Raw genomic sequence first — 27,161 nt, 5'->3', positions numbered from 1 at the left:
GATAAGTAGTACAGAAAATGGATGGATTTATATACATATGCATTATATATCATCCACTTTCTGTACCGCTTATTCTACATATATATTGCTTCGTTGCTGGCAATCACAATCTGTATTATTAATATACGTTAATGCGGTGCCCGGTCAGCCCAGTTGGTCTCATGATCTCAGAATCATGAGTTTGAGCAGCCCCATGCTGGGTGCCAACCCCGGCCACTCGGGTTGTACAGGCTAGTGCACTCTCAGTGCCGGTCCCAAACCTTTGCCAAATTAATATGCAGACAACGGAAGGTGATCCACCGTGGTGAGAAGAAAGAACAACAACATTAATATAAATTAACATAACATCTAGCGTAGACATGTACCCTCCAGACCACCAGAGGGCACCGCAAAAGCAAATAGGCCTATACATTTAACATAGACCTAATGTTTTCAGTCAGTGGAGATTTCAGGTAAAATAAAACTCTACATCTGCACTAAATAGACCACATAGTGTTGAACAGATTTAAATAACGAGCCAGATATTTTAATGGATTATGTTTGGTGGAGGAAATTTATTTTAAAGTCCTGCTGCAAAACGTTTGAGAACTCAGGGCTTAGATATTATGATATTATGTAAATAATATTACAGTTACATTTATATTGCACTTTTCTACACACTCAAAGCGCTTTATGCTTAATAGTATAGTGTAGTATGCGGGGGAATCTCCTCAACCACCACTAGTGTGTAGCATCCACCTGGACGATGCGACGGCAGCCATAGTGCGCCAGAACTCCCACCACACACCAGATATTAGTGGAGAGGAGAGAGCGATGTAGCCAGTTCAGAGATGGGGATTATTAGGGGGCCGTGATAGAATTTCACCAGGACACCGGGTTTATACCCCTACTCTTTTACCAGAAGTGTCCTGGGATTTTTAATGACCACAGAGAGTCAGGACCTCGGTTTAAGGACCTCGTCCGAATGACGGTGCTGTTTTTTGCAGCATAGTGTCCCTGTCACTATACTGCAGCATTATGTCCCCCTGCTGGCCTCACTAATACCGCTTCCAGCAGCAAGCTTAGTTTTCCCCAGGAGGTCTCCCATCCAGGTACTGGCCAGGATTAACCCTGCTTATCTTCAGTGGGAAACCAGGCAGGAAGTGTAGAGAGATATGGCGCTGACATAATAATAAATAACATTAGAAACTCTGTACCTGACATCGCTAGATCTGCACACTGAACTGAACACATTACTAATTTCAAACTTGTCTATGAACTGTAGGGACCCCGTACACCCATCTGAATAATCAATAAGTACCAGTTTCAGATTTTGCCTGCTTGAGGATTTATATAATTAGGACACTGAGCAAATCATTCCTGATCCTTCATGAATTTTTCTCACGTCTTTTGATCGACTTGTGTGCCGAATGCACATCAATGTCTTCCTCTTCCTGTCTGCCTGGCGCATTCATGCCTCGCTTTTGTCTCCGGGCCAAATAAGCCCATCTCTCACTTTCTGTGAGATGAGCCCACACAAACTCCATGGACCCGGACCGTGAGGGAAAAAAGTAATCCATTTTATTGTATTTTGTTGCAGCTCTTTGTATTTTGTTCTCTAGCTCGGAGAGCAGACTGCAGCTACAGTTGCTCGTACGTAGCACATATGAGCGTACAGGGGCTCATGACAGGGGCTTATGACACACCATAGCAGTACTGTCTGCATAAATAAGAAATAAGACCCCGAGGCCAGAATTTATCTCTGTTGTAAGATTCACTGTCTCTTATTCTCTGGACTACTGAGACCACCTTTCAAACACTCCACATTAAAACTTAACAGTGTAGCATCAACAGTTTGCCTTCAGCATTAACTTCAACTTTTATGATGATAATTTATTTTTATTAGCCTGAGCAAGCTGATTGTGTTCGACTTTTTTTTATAATACAGTGTCTGCTGTACTGACAGTCACACACACACACACACACATATATATATATATATATATATATATATATATACATATACATACTGATACCTAAACCTGAAGCAGTGTAGTTATACTGAACTGAACTCAGTGCTGTGGATTATTCATAGCTGTTTCTGCATTTGTTCCCACTTATATATTTTAGTTTATTTATATACAGCACAATTCAGGGTTTATTATTGGCACCCTTCAGGAAAATTACGCTTGCAGAGGGATTTTGGTCCACTCCTCCATTTTACGCTCCTTTATATTCTAATGTTGGATTCAAATCAGGAGACTGAGACTTATCTGTTTATTTGGAAGATTGTTTGGCTCACATTGTTTTGTTGAAAGCTCTATCCATGGCCAAGTCTGAACCTCCTGGCAGAGGCAAGCAGGTTCTGGGATGAATTGTCCTCATACACCGCAGAATTCACAATGCTATGAAACTTCACACGATCTGAACCAAAGCTTGTGATTTCGGCCTCATCTGACTGCAGCACACGGTGAGAATTACAGTTTGCCTGCTTCGTTTGTATAATTAGAACGCCGCGCGGATCCATTTCCGATCCTTCATGAATTCTACACACGTTTTGATCGACCTGTGCGCTGAATGCACATCAGTGTCTTCCTGTGTGCCTAGTGCCTTCATACATACTCCAGTCTTCGGTCCAAAAAAAAGCCCATCTCTCCCTCCTTTTGTTGCTGTTGTGATGAGCACACACTCTCCAAGGACCTGAGAGAAAACAGCCATTTGTTTATTACATTTTGTTGCAGATCCTTGCATGTTTTTTTTCGATGTTTGTGAGCAGACTGCGTCTACAGTGTCGCATACAGCACATATGGTGACACACCATAGCAGTATTCTGTCTGGATCCAAGATGTACTGGCCCTTTTAAGCTCTTGACTAGTGAAACATATGTGGATTATCTGAATGTTATTTTGACATTTGTTTCCAGTTGTATAGTTCAGCTTATTTATTTATTTATTTATTTATTCATTTACAGTGCCGTCTACCCTCCATGAAAAGGAATGTTCACACCACACGCAATGCCAAATATAGTTTTAATGATGCATGGTGAATTTAAGGTGTGGGATTTTGTGAGATGCTCTGAGGAGGAGTCTCCATCCATCCCTTTTCTGTGCCGCTTATCCTACACAGGGTCGTGGGGAGCCTCAAGCCTATCCCAGGGGACTCAGGGCACAAGGCGGGGGGGACAGCCTAAATGGGGAGCCAACCCATCACAGGGCAACAGTTTGTTGTTATGAAAGTGGTGGTCAACAGTTCATTTTGATTTCCGCAACCACAACAATCGACAAAATTGTGCAATTCCTAAATTTTGATCTTTGCGGTCCCCCCCCCCCACTCCCCTACTCCCCTTCACCATCCGTGCTCAGAGCACAATTCCTGGAAAATTTTCCGGAAAAGAATCCTTTACTTTTCTAAATTGTACCCTCCCTATCCTGCCTAATATTTGGATGGAAGCATTGTTATCACTGACCACTTAGTAGCTCGTGCCCTCTTACTTCAGCGGCCCAGCTATCCATCACCAGCAGTGGAGGTGTCATAAACTGATCAACCTTACTATTTTATAAAAGACTACAAATTTGAAAAAGAAAGAGGAAAGTCACTAGATAGTGCCCCACCCCTCACCCCCTTCCTCACATGCTGCCCCTTCAGATGACATTTACATAACGAAATGACCAGTGCTACTATATGTAATGGGTTGGAGGTGTAATTACCACAGGGGTCAGTAAAGAGAAAGTGATTCAGGGGGAGAATGATACGGGGAGTTGGGGGGGGCAGTGAACATGTTGTTCTGATTTAAAGGGGTCAGTGCTGAAATTGCGCTAAGCATGTTGGGGAATGGATGTATGAATCGTTAGATACTGGCGTTAGTGAAAATTGGAAACAGGCTAGTCATTCAATTTGCCGGAGGGCAGAAGGTGGACCTGCAGTTCAGCACTCTACCAGATAGAATTAGTAATCCGCCTTAGCTCTGTTTGGACGAATTAATGTACAGCAGTGTCTGGTCACTAATGCGCAGAATGTTTACCGCTCGCATACATACAAGGCTTTTACACAGATGTGTGAGGAAATCGAGGCATTTAAGTGAAATGAATACCGCACCGGCAGCTGAACGACTGCTTTATTTTAACTGATATTCCGATGCATATGGTATGTGTCAGAATGATGACCAAGTTGAGGAGGGTTCTGTTTGTGTATCTGTCCAGTATTGCATCAGTATTATATTTGCTGACTGGTGGGTGGGTAAAGGTGGCATGGACATCTTTTCTCCCCTTACTTCATTGTGCTTTGCATCATCCAGCAGTCTTTATTACAACATGATGGGTTTTCATGAAACCTTTGCTTTCCTGTCTGCTGATACGCTCTAATAAAGTTGCCAGACACGACATGGACTTCCTCCAAGCTAGACCTCTTCAAACCTAACATGCACCTACTAAATCAAGTCTGTGCACTTTATTAAAACGCATTAGGTTCATCGCTCTGCAGACTGATGGAGGTGTTTGCCCTCTTTGACAGAGATGTACTTTCCACGTTCCCATATTCCAGTGATTCAAGCCAGGAGTTAATACAATAAAGTGCCTTCATTACCCCTCTTGCTGAAACCTCCCATAATTATCCAAATGAAGCAAAGCTCATGTTGACCAAGCCCTTGACTTTCTCAGTCATTAATGTGGAAGGTTTATTTATCCAAGGTTGCTGGACAGTTAAGACCTAAGTACTGGGTTTGATTGCTACGGAGTCGATGGATTTTGTAAAGAGCTATGCATAGACCTTATTAGAACTTTGGATTTCCTGAGTTTCTAATATGTTGCATCACTTATATTGTGCATTTTGTTAACCTGCATTGGGTGGACGGTGTGTACTACACACATGCCGAACTATTTAATAGATTATCCTGTTAGTAACATGTGATATAACAAGTCAAAACATGATAGGTCTGATTCAATCCTGCAATCATCCTGCAAGTGCAACGTGCCGGCAACTCATTATCAACTCCTCGCTGACAGCCTTGAGCCCACAGGCGGTTGGATCTAGGAAGTTTGATGCAAAAACAAACAAACAAACAAACAAATATAACACTGTGTTTACTGGGCAAAGCTGCGGTTTTGTACACTTAGTACAGCATTACAGATGATGACTTGTGGAGTTGTGCATCTTCATGTAGAGAACAAGTCGGTATTTCAAGCTATAACGCTTCAAGCCGTACGTAGTGAGCGTGTAATCCATGCTCTTACAATGAGCATTTGACATTAGCTTGACAGGCCAGATTCATTGCTGCGGGAACCCTGCAGCACGTTTTTAGCACATGGGTCCACACATCCAGCACTACACTCCTGCATTACTTTGCTCAGAAGGTTTAATAGCATCTCAGCACTGCTGCTTGGTTATTTGAGCCTTGGGCTCTGAGCTCCATAGAGGCATCATTAGTAGCAGCCTTTCATTTCCCATCTCCTTCTTTGCACCAATGAGGATTAAATGATCGTGGCCATCTCTTTAGACGTGATCAGTCCATCTCTCTAGGCTGCTGGAATCACGGTTGGAGCTTAAAAAGATCGGTTTGACCAGTCAGACCGTCTTCTTTTTTGTTTTTTTCTTCCCTGTGCTGATGCTGACAAAGAAGCAGAGTGGAGTTCAAATAGGTGGAAAGTGTGTGAGGGTTTTCTCCCTTCTTTTCCCTTCACACCTTGCACGGTGTTCGTCTAACTTTTATCGCCTTACACGGCGTCATCTTTCTCCACTTCTAGTTAATTGTTTTTGTTTCTTTCTTTTTTTCTTCTCTGTTTTAAGTAGAATTCTCCGTGGTTTTTGGTAAAGGAACCGAGTCACTGAATATAAAAGGCAAAAGGTGATGGTTGTAAATGTTTCTTCCTGTAAACATGTGATGCATCGCACCGGGACTTGAATCTTGTTTTCCAGAATTATTGGGACACCTTGTGAAGATAGGTAAGAAAGGTTATGAAAAAATGTCATTGTGGTTAATCAGTTTAATCCGCGGACTGGGATGATCACTGGACAGCTGTAGTTTTGCCCAGGTGTCCACTGTACCTTCAGATTCCCGTTCCCGGCTGACAGGAGAGAAACACGATGCGGTCTTTGTTGCTGTATCTGCTCTCCGTGGTCGTAAAGCGTTACCATCGCCTTTCTGTTAGCTCGAACCATTCTGGCTAGGTTCCTCTGACGTCTCTCATCGACAGTGCATTTCCGCCCACAGAACTGTCACTCACAGGATGTTTTTGTTTTACACACAATCCTGTGTGAACTCTAGAGACTGTTGTGTGTGTGATAATCTCAGGAGATCATCAGTTTCTGAATTACTCAAACCAGCGCATCTGGCCCCAACAACAACGCGGTTAGAGTCACCGAGATCACGTCTTTTTTCATTCCGACACTAGATATGAACATTCAGCGAACCTCTTCACCGGTACCTGCATGATTTTATGCATTGCACTGCTGCCACGTGATTGGCTGATTGGATAATTGCTCGATTGAGCGGGTGTACAGGTGTTCCTAATAAAGCGGTCGGCGAGGGTATACTGTGTCTGATGCGTTTTCTTTGAGTAGGCAGACTTCTAAATCTGGCTTCTCAGCTTGATCAGTCAAAATGCACAGTGTGTCTGGATGCATTTGTTCCAGCATTTGTAGCGCAACATCTGATCTCACTAATTAGGTTTGCTTCTTTGTTAAGATGTTGTTTTGCTCATTAGTGGAGTCAGGCTTCGTGGCGCAGGGTAACTGGAGTCAGAACCTGTAGCACATCACCACATAACGATGGTTCAGCAGAGTTCCACTGTTCTGAAGTAACTCCAAACTTACAGCCGGGAACATCGACCAGTAACCTGTATATCCTGAATGCTGACATGATATTATTCCTTTCACAAAGCTGCATGTTTCCTGCCTGAGGCCGAGGCAGATTCTCTGTCGGGGTGGACCATCATTCGTTTCATCAGGACATGACGCCTACCTCCGCACTGGTAGCTCAGTGTGCTCTTCATGAGCCATGTGTTTGTGATCTCTGCTCTTTGCAGGCGTTTGACCAGTTGTGTGTTTATATTTTTTCCGTGCCTGTTACCTACTCGCAGGCCGTGATCCGGACTTTCTTGGCATCACTGCAAGACGAAGCAGTGCTCTTTGGGTCATTACTGACTAATGTCCCGTGCATAGCTGTATTTTTTATTTATTTATTTTTTTGCTTACGTGGAAGGGAGCACAGTGTTTTTTCTAAAGTTTTTCCCCTACATTTTCTTTTTCCTGAAAGACCACCTGAGAAGTCACTGAGGTAATCTGATGTAATTCCCTATTATAGCCGTCTCCTTATTTATTTATTTATTTATTTGACTAAAATGTCATCAGGTAAATGTGAAAAATCAGAATAATCCATTACTTTACAATCACAAATGGCTTTATTCATGGGTTGTTTTTTTTGTTTTTTTGATTGAATGCTGGGATATTTTTTCCCCGTATACGCAGTGGTTGTAATGCTATATTATCCAAATAGACTGCAGGTCTGTGCCTACTTCAGCACTGTGTGGTTTATAGTAGAGCTTTGTGCTGAATACACATTGTAACTGCTTGGGGCCCTGCTGTTGTGCTCCTGAAATGCTGGGTGCTGTACACTAATGCTACTCTGGTCCACACACACACACACACACACATAGTTTCAATGATATTTGTGGGAGGTGTGTTTTCCCCTTCAGGGCTATGTCCTTCTTTCCACACTGAATTACAACATGGACTATTAAAGCAAAGTGGGTCTTTACTTTATGGCGCAGCTCACAGGCTGTATATTCATACATTTTGTAGAAGTCGGTAGCAAAATGACATTTTTCTAATTATTAAGAAGTTGTAAATATAGACATAAAAGTGTGAATATTGAATGCCGTTATACACATTTTCTGCTATCCGGAGAACCAGAACACAGTCCTTTCATGCCTAAACAACCGACATGTGACTAAACTTATTCATTTGTCCTCATTTACCACGTCATCCTGGTCAGTGTTGCAGTGAATCCAGAGCATATTCCAATAACACTGGGCACAAGGCAAGAATACACCCTGGATGGGATGCCAGTCCATTGCAGGGCACCATGCGCACACACACACACAAACACTTTCTCACCTCTGGGCAAGTTAGAGTCGCCAGTACACCTACTGTCATGTTTTTGGGAGGTCAGAGGAAACCAGAGAACCCTGGAGGAAACCCACAGTAGCTGAAGCTCAGGACACCTGACCATAACACTCATATGTGCTTGCTGAACATCCCATTCCAGGTTTAGTCCGGCCACCGCTCTTCTGGGAACGCTTTCCTCTAGACAACGTTTTGGAGTGCGGTTGTGAAGATTTGTGTCCATTCAGCCTCGAGAGCATTAGTGATGCCAGGTGAAGCGGCCTGGCACGTAGTCCGCATTCCAGTTCATCCCAAAGGTGTTCAGTGGGGGTTGTGATCAGGGATCTGTGCGGGACCCTCGAGTTCTTCCAGTCCAACCTTCTCAAACCATGTCTTCATGGAGCCCGCTCTGTGTACAGGGGCGTCGTCATGCTGGAACAGGTTCGTGCCTTTTAGTTCGAATGAAGGGAAAACGTAACGCTACAGCATACAAAGACATCCTGTCCAATCGTGTGCTTCCAAATTTGTGGCAGCGGTTCGGGGACGAACCACATCGTGTTCACGGACCTTATATTTCGTTTATTTGTTCCTTAATCGATCACTCGATCAATTACAAGTGCGGCATATCTGTGCAAACTTTTACTGTATACTACTGTCTTTATATCAGGGATATTGAGAGTAAGTTGAGGGAGTTCAAAATCAACACAATCAATCAAAGTGTGGCATTGCTCCCCCAGTCACCGGCCATCTTTGCCCTTCACTGTGTGTCACTGATGTCATGACAGATGTCCTGATAGTCAGTTTACAGTCCGTTTCTGCAGCCATCGTCTCAAGTCGCCTACTGTCACCGTCAGACGTTCCCAGAGTGACGGTTAGCACGGCAGCTGATCTCCCGTTTGCCAACCGGTTGTTGTGTAAGCTGACAGGATGTGTCCCTGAGGCCGGTGAATGTAAGACGATACTATATATCATAAGAAGCCTAGATGGGGACACTGAAGTCATTGATAGTGTCAGAAGGCATAGTGGCTTTGGATGGATAAGGAGAGACTGGAGCATTGTTGCGGCTCTGTAACGGATTTTTCCGGGATACACAAAGCCTTTCTGTAATGAGGCAGATGCTAGGAAGACACCTGAGGTTTAAAAAAATAAATAAATAAATAGGAATAGATAGGAATAAGAAATATTTTACAGTTCCTGAAGGGCTCAACTGACACAGATGATATGATCTATTATTAATTTAAAAAAGATAGATAGACTCTTCTTTATCTCTTTTTTTTTGTGTGTGTTTAGTTTTTATGTTTGTGTACAATAGAGCCTCCTGAGCTTCGACTCTATCAGATGGATCTTAGTCTCAAGTAGAACAGAAACTTATCTGAATCTCTGATTTCACTGATAGACTTCAGAGAAAGTGTGAGAAAGGTTAAGGATGGCCTCGGAACAGAGTGCTCTCTTTTCTGAGCGTGCAGGTTAGGATGATTGGACTACGGCTGAGAAAGCACGCCAGCTGTGCCAGGTCGAAATAAAACATCTGTCTGTTTCTTTTCTTGACTTTGTACCTTTAGGGTGTCTGTATGGAAGCTCATAAACAGTCGATCTTTCTTCTCTAACTTAGGACGTGTGCCGCTGTATATGTTGATACAAGTAGTGCGACGGAGCTCCTGAAGAGTGGCCGTGTTTTCTCTTCTTGTTAATAACATGAGCTCATCGCACCATGAAATATGTCAGGAACTGCAGAAGCGAATTCAAATATTCTCTGCTTTTTGTACTCGGCGACGTGACCTCCCACGATTTTGTATCAAGATAGAATAAATCTTTGCCGAATAAATCAAAATAATATATTAAACTCCAACGTATGCACGTCGGGCTGCAATTTAGCAATAGCCTTCAGATTTGTGTAAACTAGGATAAGCTTCTTGTGAAGCAGGACTTGATGGTTCGGTATGTCTAGAATTGTAACCAGATGTTCGCCGTCAGCATTGAGACGGAGCTGCTTGCACCACAAAACGTTGATGCAGAATTCCTGAAATTGAAATTGTCGTAAGGGGTTTGCCTAATTTCCCTGTTCCTGATTAAATAATTGCTTATTTAATGTAAGAGGATCTGTGGATTGCTTAAGAAAATTAAACTTAATTTAATTTCAATGGCTTTGTGTATAAAACATTCCTTTTAAACTCTTATCCTCCGAGTGGATATCGAAAAGATTGTAACGATCTATTTTCAGCTCTTCTTTCTTGATTAGTGTCAGTATAAAGTATATTCTCCTAGCGGTGAATTCTCTCTCCTTCGAGCATTACAGCGGGGCATTAACTCAGACATGTAATCATACAGTTCCCTGCAGCTGACCACAGGAAATGCCTGCTGTATCAGTGGCTCGAAACTACACCGTGCCGCCAAAATGAAATCCAGAGAACTGTGTAGGATCAGTTGATTAAATTATGAAAAATACATCGTTCACATCTGCCGTGTCAATCTAGAAACTGTTTATCCAGCCTATACGTCTGTGCTACTCCAACAGCACTCAGTCTTTTCTAGCATTGCGAGGTTTTGATTGATTTGTTGGAGAGAGGTGCGATGGCAGCCAACCACCTGGTTCACCTGGGAGCAGTAAAGGAATTTAGTCGAACGTGGGAACACGTTCGTTAAATAAATAGATGTAATTAGGTCCGGGGTCTAATTACTTCTGGTTCTTTTTATGAGGGCAAAATCAGTCTGGCTCCCCGGAGCACCTGAAGCAAGGCATTAACAATCAATCATGTCCAAACAGAATGCACCGGGCTACACCCACAGAAAGTGCCCAAGAGCAGCATGGCTATTTATCATGGCCTGCGATGCAAACGCAGGGAGCCTTTTTTTTGCTATTTACCCGGATAAGCACCTCTAACACCCACTCCTTCTTTGCGATCCAAGCACTGCTCTGCTGCTTGCTGCGTGCAAGAACATTACCCCTGAAAATCTACAATCTTGCCCATAATTACCACAAACACATGATGGACATTTTCGGCCTTGGCAGAGGCAGGGTGCTTTGTGAAAGCTACAACGAGTAGAGCAGCACAAGCCAAGGTTTCTTGTTGTTACAGTAAGCCGTGTGTTTGTGGATGGCGGGAGTCACAGCGGCGGCGGGAGGTTGTAGCGTGCAGTATAATGCATGGCACCGGGGGAAGCCCATGATGGATCCCATCCAGCAAGAGCAACGTGAGGAGCAGATGCAGTGCTGGACTGAAGTAGGTCAGGGAGGGAACACGGCCCAAGAGCTTGGCGGCCCCTCTCTCCGCGCTTAAAAAAAGACAATACATTACCCCGCAGAGCGACCGACGTGGCAGGCGAGAAAAACGGCCAAGCACTTAAGGAAAACAGACACGATCAAGACTTTCTCTCCTTCCTATTTGCCTTTAGAGCAGCTGCAGCCATCCAGGAGATTATGGTGTTTCTCTTATTTCTTTGACTTGTCATATTCTATGAGATCAAACGAAGGAGGGATCGAAACTTTGCAAAGCCTGGTACATGTTAGTTTTTTACAGATGACAGAGCAGTCTAGATGACGATCGGAATGGAAGTTTGGAATTATGAGTCGTTTGACAGACGACAGCCCTTTCTTTCTTTTCATTTGTAAGCGAGACTTGAAATTGCTGGTTTGAAATCCATTACACACAATACCGTGCTATCTTTATTTCTGTGTTACAAACACCACACACACACACACACGCACACACACACACACGTTTCTATCACCTTTCACTGACATAATTATTAATGCAGCTAATTAATGCCGTGCCTACATCTAAATCTAACCCAAACATAAGCAACAAAAACCTAAAGGAATCCTTTTGGTGGATTTATATTTTTATAATAAATGCGGCAGGGCTTTTTTTCAGGTCCCGACAAGATGAAAACTGCCAGCTGTTCCTATTTTTGTGGGGACGTTTGGTCACCACACACACACACACATCCCTGCAGGGGCATGTGAAGCACTAACAAAAGTAGAGCCCATATTATGCGTGTATTTACTTATGTAGTAGTAAAGCGGATAGATTGTTGACTCGCAGCCAGTCGTACATTAAAAAAAAAAAAGTCAATATATTGATATTTCAAAAATAGCCATGAGTTGTGCTAGTGCCTGGTTTTATTTGCTCTTTGTTTCTCATAATTCTCACAGAGCTCAATATCATCTGTAAGGTGTTGTGAAATAAACGTTAAACCCATGTATAAATTACCAGCATGCATGTTGATCAGAACTCATTAGGCAGTGTTGCCAGGTGTGCTGTTTTTCCCCTATATTCGGGCTACACATTTATCAGATTTCCTCATATCTATTCGATCACAAGAAAAATGTAGTACTCTTTAACTGCACAATTTATTACAAAGCAGCATATTCTATACACCGCCATCTCTTCATTAAGACCAATTAGCCATCAAATACAGCACATCAGCTGTATTAATTCCCTCTACACTGTTTGTGTAAGTGGCGCTCCTTCTAATCGTTCAGAATACCCAATTAAGCTATTGGATCCAAGCATATAGTTCACACGTGACTCAACGGGACTCTTGAAACTAAGTTCTTCCTTTTTATTTATTTATTTATTTTTTGACTATTTACTGAAGGGATTGAATACTGTACAAAACAACATAAAGATACAGGCGAAGACTAGCGTGCTCCCTTGGCTCAGTAGCTTCGTCAACTAACAAAGCAGAAGTGAATCTTGTGGTCCTTATTAAAGTGTCACCCAATCAGAGCGGAGCAACTGCTTGAGGCGATCACCCGATACAGCTATAATGTTTTACATGGGAAACACATATATAACCCAAACAAAAGGCACAGAAATCACTAATACAATTATACATACAGTATATATACACTTGTAAGTATATATACTGATATAACTATACTAATAATAATTCATATCAACAAAATCTCAACCTTTCTTTTACTGGAATGGCTCTTACAGTTTGTTCTGACACACGAGTCCTTTATTTAATAAGAATTTCATTTATGAACACACTATCTCTGTTACTACTTTGGAACTTTCTTGCAGTAGTCTCGAGCTTTTTGACAGCTTGGCGATTCCAGCACTTCACATCGACTTTTTAAACCGCAATTCACGCAGAGAGCATTTATTAGGCGGTCCCGGGAGCAGTGTGTGTGATGAGCTACAGCCTCAATTGCATTCTGCAGTGGTATACGTACATCTAACCCTGAGTTTGCTGAGTTTTGCCCTTAGTATGTGATTTGGTTTGGCTAGCCACTTTTGGGCTCAGATTGATCATTGGCGATGCATTACCTGTTTTTGGGAGCCTTGACAGATGAACAGCAAAAGCATTGAGACAAATAGGTCCAGCAGAGGTGTGGGTGTTGTGTGCCGAGCCTGAACACATTGGCCACGTTCTCAGCAGCTGTGCTAATACTGTGAGGAGAGACTGGGCAGAGGCAACACGTGTGAGTGATTTGGCTCGGCAACCCAGAGGGCCAGAGACAGAACTCCACTGAGCTGATGACGGACACTGTGTTTGGCTTGTAACGCTAGAACAGGATAGGAAAGAATAAATCAATCAATCATGGCATGCCTGTCAGACCTAGCATGTGGCCCTCTAAACACCCCACTGAGATGGGAAAATATATACATTCTCGCTTTAGGGTTACAAGAGAACATCGGATTGGGTGTAAATTACCCGTAATTTGATTTTTAACAAACTCACGAGTGAGGTATTGCGGATTTGACAGTGCGCCGTGGACATCGCGCGCGCAGGTGCATGCTGTATGGATACGTAATCAAGTAGTTGCTGTGAAAACAAAACAAAACAAAAAAAAGGTTTACGTTAGTTTTTTTTGCTCTTTACATTGTGCATAATGTGTCCAGTGACTGCTGACAAGTCGGTAATCCTGAGAACGTGTGTGTGTTTTATCTACTGGAATACGGCCCTATGGACCTGACAGGGGTTTAAAATAGCCTCTGGCCTGAAGCGTGCACAGCCAGACGGAGCGGGAATACCGCTCGGATGAAAAGCACTATTGTCGCAGTGGCTTTGCATTTGCTGATAGCTCAGAAGAAAAAAAATCCTCATCCCATTAAATTATTGGCGTCACTTGGCGGCCTTATGGCCACATAGGCTACCATCCTTCATTCGCTCTCATTTCTTTTCACTTTGCATGTATCTGTGATTAATGGCGGATGTCAACCCTTAGAGTGAGCAGGTATCAGCGAATGCGAGATCATAATTAGTTTAGCTGACGCCGGGCCCTCTGATAACGCTTGCATCTGGATGGAAAAATTGCCCTGTAGGGAACTGGCTGCTCCCCAAAACTTTTTTACTGATACATTTTGAAACACCCGATGAATCAAGTGCCCTTTGCCTGCCAAGAAAGCTCTCCAGCCTCTGCGCCAGAATTATGTCTGCAGAAGGCTTTCCATTCGAAATGTATCGGAGCACAATTAGGAGCATTGTATTTTTCTGGCAGGGGGAATATTGTCCCTGCGCAAGCCTTCTGAAGGTAAATAAATCACACACATTCTATAAGAGCAAATGAGTTTTACAGGACCATAAGCTGGATAATTCTGTCTTGATGTCTTGGCTGACTTACAAGCTGTTCAGGGGATTCACTTCTAGGTTCTGTCACTGATAAGACCAGGAGTTATCAGATGAGTAATGTGCTCACCTTTTTATGAATAAGTTCTCTTAGACACGTTAGAGGAGGAGAAGTATATTGACAAAAAAAACAACAACAACAACAAAAAAAAAAAAACACATCGGCCCAGGTTGGTGGTGGATCTAAATTTGATCGTTGTCCACAGATGGGAATTTTGTTCATCATTTGCTGTAAAGATTTTGCATTAGTAGCTAATAAACAGCTTTTTGAAGGTGAGCTGTCACTGGTGAAATGAGAGTGTTTTGGTTCCAGAGATATAACTATCCAGAGCTGATTCTCTCAGGAGGGGAAGTCAGAGGAACTCAGACAGTGATAGAAAAAAAAAAAAAAAACATGTCCAGAAATCATCAGAAGATTAGCGATAAGTTCTGTCCACCACACTATATAGTGACGTTCTGATTGGACAGCATGTCTCTCCCTATCAGGCCATCACTGCTGCTCAAAGCCCCATGATTACACTCTCTCTCACTCTCTCTCTCTCTCTCTCTCTCTCTCTCTCTCTCTCTCTCTCTCTCTCTCTCTCTCTCTCTCGCTCGCTCTCTCGCTCTGATTATCCATCACAGAGTCCCTATTTTGCCTTTTATTTCTTTTCTTTTTTTTCCTTCTTATCCTTCTATTCATCTTTCTTCATAGTCCACAGTCTCACTCTTTCTCTCTTCTATGATTTCAGAGACGGCGGGGATCAGGGGTCTTCTGTGCCAACTGCCTGACCACCAAGACCTCACTGTGGAGGAAAAATGCCAACGGGGGCTATGTGTGCAACGCGTGTGGCCTCTATCAGAAGCTCCACTCGGTAAGGGGGGACTAAGAAAATAACCAGACAGGGGGTGGGGAGGGGAGAGGAAGGACATTTCACCAGCCCACCTACAGATTACGAAAAAAAAAAAAAAAAAAAGGAAAGTGCAGCTAAACAGAAAGGTGCCAGTGCAGACATTCCTCTCGGTGCAGCTCTGACCAGTCAGCACCCTTGTAACTTTCTCACCTCCTCAATCAGATCATATCCTCTGGAAGTAATCCTGTAGTCTGCAAAAGCCATGCTTCCCGGTTGTGTCCCAAACTCACTTATTTATGGCATTCCTTATCATGCCAGAGTTATGATGCCCAAAGTCAATAAGACAGATAAAATGTAATTTTGCCTTTGTATTGAGTAGATTTGTAGACACATGGAGCAGTTTTTCTCCTCAGTTTAGTTATGGGTTATACGATTATTTGTGGAGACTGCAGCATCACAGAAAACAAACTCCTCCTCATAAACACTGCTTTCCTGAACTGAATCGTGAAAGGACTTTACAATCGGATTTAGTTTATAGCCCTACAGTTCTCTGCTCTCTGACTTCAGTCTTGATCCGAATGAGCAAATCTGTGTATGTGTACGTACGTGAACATTCATCCGCCTGTATTTCCACACTCGAGCCCTGCCCTGGAACCTTGAAGTGTGCTTGTGCTTTGATACAGTGTCTGGATAAACATGACGGGTAAATAAATTTGTCAACATGTGAGAAATTACACAGGTGAAACAGAGCAACCATTATGCCCGTGCCCAGAGTTTACTCTGCTTACACAATTAAGCTCTGAAGCTCAGATGGAACTGCGCTGAGCCAAAAGATCCCCCTCCCCACCCCTACTCTCTGTTAGTATGAGAGGCATTTGATTTGGGAGGCTATCAAGCCAAGAGTCTGGGTGGTAGAGGCCTCGCAACAGAGTGTTGCCTGAATCACTGTGGTTAAGCAGGGAGAGGTGGATGCTCAAGCCATAAGGCGCTCTTTCAGCGGCCGTGCCACCAGATGGTGTGAGCCGGCTCAGGCCCTGTGAAAGAGCCCATCACAAAGGCTCATCCATCTAAGCGTCCACCAAATTCGCTGTATTATATACGCTACCATATATAATGCTGTGCACCTGTACCATCTGTTAGCGTTCGTCAGTGGAATAGCCAGGAATTAATTTCATGGATGGGTAAGGAAATATGCTATATTAAATCACTGCGTGATCTGTAGGGTTAAATTGAGAAGTCCAATACGCTTATGCGTGTGAGTGGATTTGGTTGGATTCCAGACAGAACAAGCGCTGATTGCACAAATTTGTTATTTTAAACTTGAAGGCACAATCTAAATTGAACCAATCTTGCTTTATTAACACCATTACCGTGAAATACTTTCATGACAGCTCCACTGAAAACGTTTACAATAACATGCTGGTAATAGGGGACACTGACATTTTATCTGATAAAACCAGATCTAACAGATCTTATTCTCTTCCTGCAGTAAACAGTCAAACATTACACCTCCAAATCCCTGAGCTCACAGTGTAGCTAGCTGGCGCGCAAACAGAAACAGGAAAAAACACGATCCCCAATAATCCTGTTTCTAACCATAGCCGCTGGTAGCCTTGAAAGTGTGAGTAAACAAACCAAGGGATGCGTTCATTTGACGTCTGATGCAGTTAAATATGGAATTGCAATCACGACTTTGTTTACCTTTTTTTGACGCGCGTCTAATCACTATACGCAACTGGCATCGGTGCGGGGAAAAAAAGTTTCACGTTTACAGTCATTCCACACATTCTAGAAATGATACAGGAAACTGCTTTGTATATTATCACCCATCATAAATGCTACCTCTATCTAGATTGACCTATTCGCCTAAGATGTGTCTTATGATATAATGATAAGCTGCTAGAAATAATGTTCCTCCAACGTGTTTTTCCTTGAGGTGGTGTTTGCACTGGACCATCAGACTGTTACTCGTCACACTCCATCAGCACTTCATAAGCAAATTGGACAAATCAGGTTCCATCTGAGTTCACTTTTGAGCTGAGGGTGTAAGAGGGGTTTAAAAGACAGGTTTCTGACATGCCTGATCACAAGGTTCTTGGATGTTCCATTAATCATCTTGACTGTTTATTGACCACCAGCAAATTCCTTTACTCTGATACTGCACTCAGATTCTAGCGGTGTTTTTATTCTTTTTGAACATAAGTCATTTCATAATTTCACCTCATAAACCCATGCTGTCATGGTCTTTAAACGGAGGTCCTTGTGCCAGAACACATTGCTACAATAAATGTCTTTCAGATTTTATCTTCTAATAATAGGACTCAACATGTGCACTGGGTATGGCCTGTGTAACTGCCCAATATAAAACTCTGTGAGAAGCCTCTGTTTCATTTTTCAAGCAAGACTCATTGACATGGCATTTTTATTACGTGGGACAGACCTGAAGAGCAAAATATTGCCTGAAAGTTTCACGTAGATTAACTCTGTGACCCTCTGGAAAAATATTGGAAAGGAATGAACTTAAAAGCTAGAAAGGGGAAAGAAAAGAAAGAAAGAAAGAAAAAAAAAAAACACTTTTGGAATAGTTTTGCTCATGAACTGCAAATTTAATTCCAAAGACTGACCTCACACACACTCCTTCACGTTTCTCCTCCACACTTCCCACAGAAAGCTTTGTGATACAAAGCTTTAAACGTGGAGGAGCCTGAGGAACAATGATAGTTTCTGAAATGCTGAAAGCAGCCACACGCAGGAGGACAATTGAAAAGGATTGCCATGAGAGGAGCTTGGGGGGTGCTCAAGGTTGCAGAGCTTGGTTTCACCTTCTGTCAGCAGAGTTAAGCGCTGTCATCCATTGCCTCAAGGCAAACACAAAGCAGTTAGAGAATCTTAGATTTCCACCAACGTCTGGGGTTTCACGAGAACAGGAGAAAATACAGGATCAGTCCTCGAGAAATCTGTCAACAGTGTGAGCACCGTGCATTTGGTCCTGGAACAGTATCTATGATCAGATCTCTTTTTGCGTTGTTTTCTGCCCCGCGTTAAAATTTTTCTTTATTTGTGCTTCAAATGATTCCTTTTCTTCTTCTTCTTCTTCTTCTTCTTTCGTCTTGACTGTGAAAATGTCAGTCTCATCAAATCTGATATTCCAAACTCATTTTCCCCGACATGTTCTTCATATCCTGGGTTATGGTACCGCAATGGAGCACAAAGAGTGAAGTGCTCCTTCATTAAATCATTCATGCGTTCATTTTTTTTTTACTCATTCGTTCATCGTCTGTAACCGCTTTTATCTGTTACGGGGTCGCGGTGGATCCAGTCCGGGGTGCAAGAGAGAAGCGCTCTATATTTAATGCATTTTAATAAAGCAGCAGCTGGAGCTTTTCATAATGCTATAAGCTAAACTTTAATTTTGTTATTGAAAACTCCTACAGTGGGAATAACTGAAAACCCAAATGCAATTTAGCCTGGATAAAGACAGAGAACGAGAGATGGTGGGAGGCAGAGAGGGGTGTGTATGTGCGTATATGCGCGTACGTGTGTGCACCGAGGGCCAGAACTGGTCTGGCAGTAGAGGGCACTCTTTCTTTTTGTCTGACATTACATGAAGATCATCTCTTTCGACATACGGCCCGAGAGTGTTCACTCTCTCACTGTCCAGCGCATGTAACAGTAAGTGAACTTAATCAGTGCTGTAAAAATTCGCTAAACTCAAACCATAGCTCCAATCCTATATGCATCTAATTATTTCTCAATTGGAAGTATTGAGGAAGGTTTGCTTGTGTTTCTGATTAAAACGCCGTGTTGGGGGGAGAGATGATATGGTCGCTTTTGTATCGTCATCACCCAGTCTGTCTCTCCATCCTTCTTCTTGCCTTCCTTCCTAATGCTGTGCTTTCCCTGAGAACATACCGATGAACCCTGGCGCAATTATGACAGACGGCATGTTAGTTTCAACGTTCCCTGATGTATTTACTCATCACAGCCAGCGTATGACCTGGAGAGGGGAAATCAGAACACTTTTACTCGCGTTCTTGTGCCATATTCTCTCTCCTCAGCCCTGGGGGGGAGGGGGGATGAAATGAAATAGCTTCACCTTCATCTTTTGCCTCTACCTTCCCAATTAGATGTGACTCCCTGTGGCTTGTGAAGGATTTGTGTAGAGCAAGAGACGATGTGGGGAAAGTGTGTCTAGCAGCAGAGTGGAACCTGATATGTGATGTGACACCTGACTGAAGTTTGCTACCCACATGCTGGAGCCAAACGGCATGATGCAATTTTAGGGCAGATGAATAGGTTGCAGCACAAGTTATGACACTGTGGACATGGTGATTAATGAAAGCTCATACAGCTGTTTTTCTTTCGCTGGTAGATCTGCTGTACTTGCACATCATGATAGTATCCCTCTTATGCTTTCCCATCCATTATGCTTTGTGAAGCTGTCCATTAATGTTTCTAATGGGGTAATGTCAGTAAATGAATTTCAGAGTGCATACTTATTTATACAATAGAAAATAAAGTATCAGTGTCTATATGAGCTGCCCGTGTAGCTCCGGAGTGCTAGGAGAATTGTACAGCGATAATTGTTCGTCATTTGATGAAGGATTATTACACTAACCAAGCTAACTCCTGGAAGAGATGACTCATTGCAGTGAAATTTCATTTACAGTAGCGGCTGTAGTCAAGACACCTGTACGCCAGGCCTCTCTGCTCTTTGCACAGGGTTCTTAAGTTTTGCCTGAGCATGCAGACCACACTGCTTAATTGGATTCTCATAGCGGAAGCGCAGTAGGAAATTGTTGACGCTCAGCGAAAAACAGCACTAGGAACATGCAATAAGACTCTGTAATTTTAGGGCAATTTTCCATATCGCTTTGACATTTGATTAATGTCTTTCAGTAAGGCAGCGGAGTATAAATGCCTTGATGCCAAGTTTGGCAATGACTTTTCTCGGCCTTCCGTGCACCGGTGCGTACACCAAGGCCAGTCTTATGATTTAAATTATGAGCGTTGCAAAATCAAGCTTTGTCCTCATGCAAACGTTATAATAATAATCATGCATAAATAATAATTCATCCTTTCTCCATCTTTCAGACTCCGAGGCCACTGAACATTATCAAGCAGAACAATGGCGAGCAGATAATCCGTCGGCGCACACGGAAACGCCTGAACCCTGACAGTGTGGCTTCAGAGCAGGCAAGCTCCAAGCAGCAGCGTGTCAGCACTGAGGATCGGCTCAATGGCAGCCCATTGGAGCGCAGGTCTGACGAGCCTGGAAATGAGCCCCACGCCCAGCCGGGCAAGGGCCAGCCAAGCCCACGCTCCACCCACGCCTTCCTGCTTAGCCAGACGCTGGAGATCCACAAGCGCATGCCACCCCTACACGCTCACAAGAGCCCTGGCGACAGCACAGGACCTGAAGGCAACGGGCCAGGTATGGGCACGCAGGTCGCTTCTGAAAGGGGTAGTCCCATAGAGAAATACCTACGTCCATCCAAGCAGGCCAGCTACTCACCTCCAGGAAGCCCCATTGAGAAATACCAGTACCCTGTCTTCAGCCTACCGATTGTCCACAGCGAGCTCCAGAACGAGGCCGATTGGCTTCGCTTTTGGACCAAATACAAGATGGCCGTGCCAGGAAACCCAGGCCATTACCTCGGCCTACCTAACCCGTGCCAAAGCTTTGTGCCTTACCCCACCTTCAGCCTGCCCCCTCACTTCCCACCACCTCCGCCTTCTGGACCCGAGAGCGACACCCCTCTTGACCTGGCCATCAAGCATCATTCCAAACCCAGTTCCTTGCCCAACGGTGCCACCATGCCCAAGGAGAAGGTCCCGCTGGAAAAACGGGCATCTCCACTGGCAAACAGAGACAATGAGGCCAAAGAGGACGATGGTGCTGTCCCACAGCCCATCAAGCCGGAAAGGATTGATCAGGGCACCCAGGATGAGGTGTGCAGTAAGTGTGCCCACTGTGGCATCGTGTTTCTAGACGAAGTTATGTACGCCTTGCATATGAGCTGCCATGGCGATGGCGGACCCTTCCAGTGCAGCATCTGCCTACACGCCTGCGCTGATAAGTATGACTTCACCACCCACATCCAGCGAGGGCTGCACCGCCCTGCCCCTGACCCAAATGCTAAGGTCGTGGATGAATGAAGCACAGTTACAGCATTACGGAAGGAAGCTAATAAGAGACTCAGCAGGAGAAAAACATTGTACGCATGAATGCGTGAGAGATTTTTTTTTTTTTTTTCTTCTTTTTTTTTTCCATTGATCAAAATGTGCCAAGATGCCTCCTGGCACCTCATCAACCAATTTAATGGCCATTGATAGACAGCATTTCTATTCAGACCCATGGCGACAGACTCTTGGCTGTTTTTTAACGAAATGCCTTTAAGGAAAATGGTACAAGTAGGTTATAAATTTAGCTATTATTTGTTGTATTTCTTTTAACCCAGACTTTTCATTTTGACAAAGCAGTTCAGTAAGCTGGGTACATCTACTCAAACTGAATTCTGTTTAATGTATCAGGGCTGTTCCCAGCCTCCTGGAAAGTTCTCTCACCTGGTTTTGAACAAAGCGGGGATGTAGGACTCTGTGTGGCAAACAGTGTGCAAACAAGCCAGTTCTTTGTCACTATGGCAACACCATAAGTGAGTTTCATCCTCAAAACCAACATCCTCAGGGAATGTATATGGCTGAAATAGATGACATTAGTTTAGGCCTTTTCTGTCTCTGGTTAACATTATACTAAATATCTTACAGTTTAATGTTGCTTTTCATAATGTATATTTTCCCCTTCGAGAAGTAGTGTTGGATTACTGTTGTTACATAATTCCATCGAGACATGTTTGCTGCTGCCTCGGTTGCTGAGATGGTAACCTGTCACTCTAGAAATTTGGGAAGGAATTTAAAAAAGAAAGAAAGAAAAGATTTTTTTTTTTTTTCTAAGTTGATAATAGGAATAATCATATTACCAGTGCCTGATAAAGTATTTTCTACCTGATATGTTGATATGCAACATTGAACTTGCATCTGAATAAGGGCCTTGAGCTTGGCTCTGAAAAAGTTTACATTTGCAAATGTAGCAAACAAGGTAATGAAGCAAACACCTGCTAATTTTGTTTTTCTTTCACATAAAATGGAAAGATAGGATCATCCATAGTTTTTCTTGTTTTAACTTTTTAAAGGTGGACATTAAGCAAAAGTTTATGTTTATCCACCAAAGGCACTATCCATTCCAAGCATAGTCCTTTATGACTTTGTTCAACCATCTTATTTGTGTTCTTATGCTTTGTAGTTAAATAGCTTGTTGTAATGGACTTGCGTTTCCTTGTATTTGTCTATCGGCATTGAACAAGGGAAGCTGATAAAACTCATAAGGCTTTATGTGCTAATTTTGGTGTCCTAGAGCTATGGAGGAACAGCAGCTCACACATTACCCCCTCCACAACCTCTCTGGTCTTTCAACCAGCATGGATTTGATTGAATTCTCTGTGGAGTTCTTTGGAGAGTCAGCATTGTCTTCTGATTGTTCATATGAAACAGATATGAAAGCTGTCGTTAATATTTAGTAACTGCAGGTGTTTACAGTGCCTTTTGATGAAACTTTTCTTAGAGAGGTATAACATTGATCTGCTGTTGTAAGCTACACTTTCGGCTTACACTCCCCTTCACAACTCTGCATCGTACAGAAGAAATAACTGAGAACTGTGTCTTACTTATAAAAACAATCTGCCCTGATTATGCATTATTACCAAAACATTATCATAAGGTCAACAACTTAAGTTATTAGGTGAGCACGCATTTCACTTTTCCACTTATTTTCGAGTTACTTTTTTACACTCCGTGTTCGGTGTCACACAGTCCACATCGGCTCACGGTTTTGTGTGCTAGCGAATGTGTGCACACTCTAATTTGTTTCACTGTATGTTCCTCATACCCACAGTCTCTTTTACTAGCCACGGACTCAGCAAGCTGGGTCTTGTCAGGCTACACACAGACGTTATTTATATGAAATGGGGATGTGAAAGAGAGAGAAAGAGAGATGCTCTGGATGTCTCGAGGACGTCTCTACACTTCACAGATCCTCATGTATAGCCTTACAATGCTGCTTACCTGCAAAAGCCTCCTGGAAATAAAGTGTCGCTTTTTATTGGAGCATTTATACAGTTGGGTATTACGAAGATCTTTGTTTTCTGCAAACCTTACAATTTGTAATTATGTTAATGCTTGCACTTCAGTTATTCGTTTTGGTTTTTTTGTTTTGTTTTGTTTTGTTTTGCCAAGGAAGAAATGTGTTTTATTAGCATGCTATTACTATGAACAGGTACTGCATTGTAATAAGCAAACAAGATTGTGCCTTTTTTTTTTCTTTCTTTTCTTTTTTCTTTTCATTTTGTTTTTTTTTTTTGAAGGCCTTGTAAAAGGCTTTACCAACATTGAAACACAAAGGAGTATTTGTTTATGCCTGGAAGCCAGTTTGGCCCTCGTCAAGGCAGAAGACAAGACTATGTAAATGTTTTAACTATTATTTTTAGAACCATATTGTTTTTACACCTTTGCTGCATTTAAAGTGCATAGATGATGGTTTAGAATTTTCTTTATTTTGATTTTCTTCAGCTGCCACCTTAACATTTTTTGTGTTGTAGGTTTTACATGCAAAAAGATTAAAAGATGGCAAAGATGTCTGTTACATCTAAACTTGAATAATGATGATGATAATAATAATAATGATAATAATAATAATTAATAAAGTAATAACGAAACATTTTGGCAAATTGTGCATTGTTTTGTTTGTGTTTAAATCACGGCACGGTTGTACAGTCGGTAGAGTCGCCGCCTCGCTCTTTCACGGAGCTCCAGCTATCACACATGTTTCCTCAGGGGTCTCCAGTTTCCTCACAAAACATGCCAGAAGGTGGATTCTCCATGCTACATTGCCCTGAGAGGTGTGTGTGTGTGTGTGTGTGTGTGTGTGTGTGTGTTTGTACATGTGTGTGGTGCCTTGCAATGGACAGACATCCTATTCAGGGTGTATTCCTGTCTCATGCTCAGTGGTCCTGGGATAGGCTTCAGATCCACCACATGCCTGACCAGGATGAAGCAGTCACTGAAGATGACTGTGTGAATGAATGAAATGATCAACAGTAATTAACCACGACATCTTTGAGCTTTATTTCTTGGAACAAACAAAATCCCACATCTCTCGCCCATCGGCTGTGAAGATAACAGATCCCTAAGTCCACCAGCTAAACTCCACGGTAGTCCAGACATGCACATGACATGCACGGTAAAATAAAACCTAAACCTAAACGCCTCAAACGACATTATTTTTCTATCTTTTATCTCTCTGGGCTGTTGTTTAAGGGCTAAAATCTCAAAGAGCTCAAAATACAATTCTATTGAAAATATAATTAAACATACACGTGAATATGTACAATTATGGTTTATGTAAAAAAAATTTTTTTTTTTAATCCTAAAAAATAGGAGAATTTAATATAATCACTATTAGAATTGTGTAACCTTTAATTCTTGTTTTAAAGGAGTGGGGCTAACTTAATTTGTTTTCATAATTACAATGTTATAATTCATGCATTTTCCTTTTAGTAATTGTTACATCAAGTCAGTAATGCTTTGGTGTAATCTGAGGTTTATTATACACGGTGTTGCTTTTTGTTAGCTTTGGTCACGAGCAGTTTCTGAATGGAAATTCAGTGTTACTCATAAATAACTCGATTAACACGAGCATTTCAGTTTTCTACCCCATCCGGGGTGTCCCCCGCCTTGTGCCCGATGCCCCCCTGGGTGGGATGGGCTCCAGGTTCCCCGCGACCCATAACGGATAAGCAGTACAGAAAATGGATGGATTTCAGTGTTTCTAGCAATTATTCTGTTGTCAGATTCTGTGAGCTACAAACTGTAACCACTCCGCAGTTGTAGGGATTCCGTTTCTGCCATTTGGTTTTAACATCTGTTTCCGTCTTGAGACACCTGATATTTAGGTCCCGATTACTTGACCTTTTTAACAAGCTGTTATCTACTTACATGTGCTTAACTTTAGGAAGTCACGCAGTAAATGTGGATGCCGAAATGTTCTTTAAAACAGAAGTATATTATAAATCAGGTTTGGCATTAAGAAGAAGTGGACCTGATTTGTGAGCTTAATTGGAAAATGTGACATTAATTTAATCTGGAACGTCTTTTAATCTAGTCGTTATATGAATTTTGACGATATACACACTCAGAGTCCACTTTATGAGAAGTACCTGTACACCAGGACATTCATGCAGTTATCTTATCAGCCCATCATCTGATAGCAGCGCAATGCATAAAATCATGCAGGTACAGGTCAAGAGCTTCAGTTACATGTTTACATGAAACCTCAGCATGAGTTCTCAGTGTGCTTTCTGTGACTTTGATCGTGGCATGGCTGTTGGTGACTGATGGGCTGGTTTGAGGATTTCAGAAACTGCGGATCTCCTGGGATTTTCACACGCAACCGTCTCTGGAGTTTACACAGGATGGTGCGAAAAACAAAAAACACCGAGTGAGAGACAGTCCTGTGGGTGGAAACGCCTTGTTGATAAGAGAGGTCTGAGGAGAATGACCAGACTGGTTCGAGCTGCCGGGAATGATATAGTAACTCATATAATCACTCTTTACAACCGTGCTGAGCAGAAAAGCATCTCTGCATCATGCTGAGCAACATAATGGGCAACATTTAGGGTTTTAAATCTCGGAACGCACAACACACCAAACCTTGAAGTGGATGGGCTACATCTCACTCAGACTCACCCAAACTGGACGGCTGAAGATTAGGAGGAAAAAATCACCTGGCCTTTTTCCAGTCTTCAGCCGTCCAGTTTGGGTGAGTCTGCGCCCATGAGAGCCTCGGATTCTTGTTCTTTGCTGACAGGAGTGGAACCTCATGTGATCAGGTGTTGTAGCTCATCCACCTCAAGGTTTGGTGCGTTGTGCGTTCTGAGATATAAAACCCTAAACTTCGCCCATTATGTTGCTTAGCAACCAAAGCTTAATATGCTACATTGTGTGGAGGCAGAATTATTCCTTGTGAATATTATTAATAATACATTTTTCATTATTTGCATCTACATACACGAGGTTTCTCTTTTGTCTCTATCTCAAAATGAAATAAAGCTCTAGCATTGTAAAGTCTGGTTACCTCCAAAAGTGGAGAAAAAAAAAATTATTTCCAAAAAGTTTCACTGAGACAGAACAATTTCTATGCAGTTTATTGATTACAAATTCAAATTCAAATGTGAACATGAAATCAATCTTCAAGCTTTTTAATAGGCTACAAACTAACAGGCTATTCAGAAGTCCCGCCCATCTGTCAGTCATTCCATGTTTAATAATATTTTTACAAATAAAAAGTTTGTATTGTTATTATTGTGTTTATTATTATTATTATTATTATTATTATTATTATTATTATTGTTGTTGTTGTTGTTGTTGTTGTTGTTGGTGGTGGTGGTGGTGGTGTGGTGGTGTTGTTGTTATTATTATTATTATTATTATTATAAAAATGTGCCCTTAATAGCTCTGCTGTCTTTATATTATCTCAGCTGGAATGATTTTAACCTATTTTAATATTATACGATTGCAAGCCCTGCCCAACTCTACATTTGTAGCCTATTGAAAACAATA

General features: G+C 42.4%; 1 protein-coding gene across 6 annotated transcripts in view; it reads left to right on the top strand.

The window, feature by feature from the left end:
* Positions 1-24,894, top strand: part of trps1 (trichorhinophalangeal syndrome I) — a 108,730-nt gene extending 83,836 nt beyond the window's left edge. For all 6 annotated transcript variants that reach the window (XM_047150673.2, XM_017454823.3, XM_047150672.2 and 3 more), the window contains 2 exons: positions 15,387-15,509; positions 20,583-24,894. In XM_047150673.2, the coding sequence (XP_047006629.1) occupies positions 15,387-15,509; positions 20,583-21,647 (1,188 nt within the window). In that variant the 3' untranslated portion in view covers positions 21,648-24,894. The remainder of the gene's footprint in view (positions 1-15,386; positions 15,510-20,582) is intronic.
* Positions 24,895-27,161: the final 2,267 nt, after the last annotated feature.

Source organism: Ictalurus punctatus, chromosome 24 (genome assembly GCF_001660625.3).
Source record: "Ictalurus punctatus breed USDA103 chromosome 24, Coco_2.0, whole genome shotgun sequence".
Lineage (NCBI taxonomy): Eukaryota > Metazoa > Chordata > Actinopteri > Siluriformes > Ictaluridae > Ictalurus > Ictalurus punctatus.
This window is presented reverse-complemented; position numbering and strand designations above follow the sequence as displayed.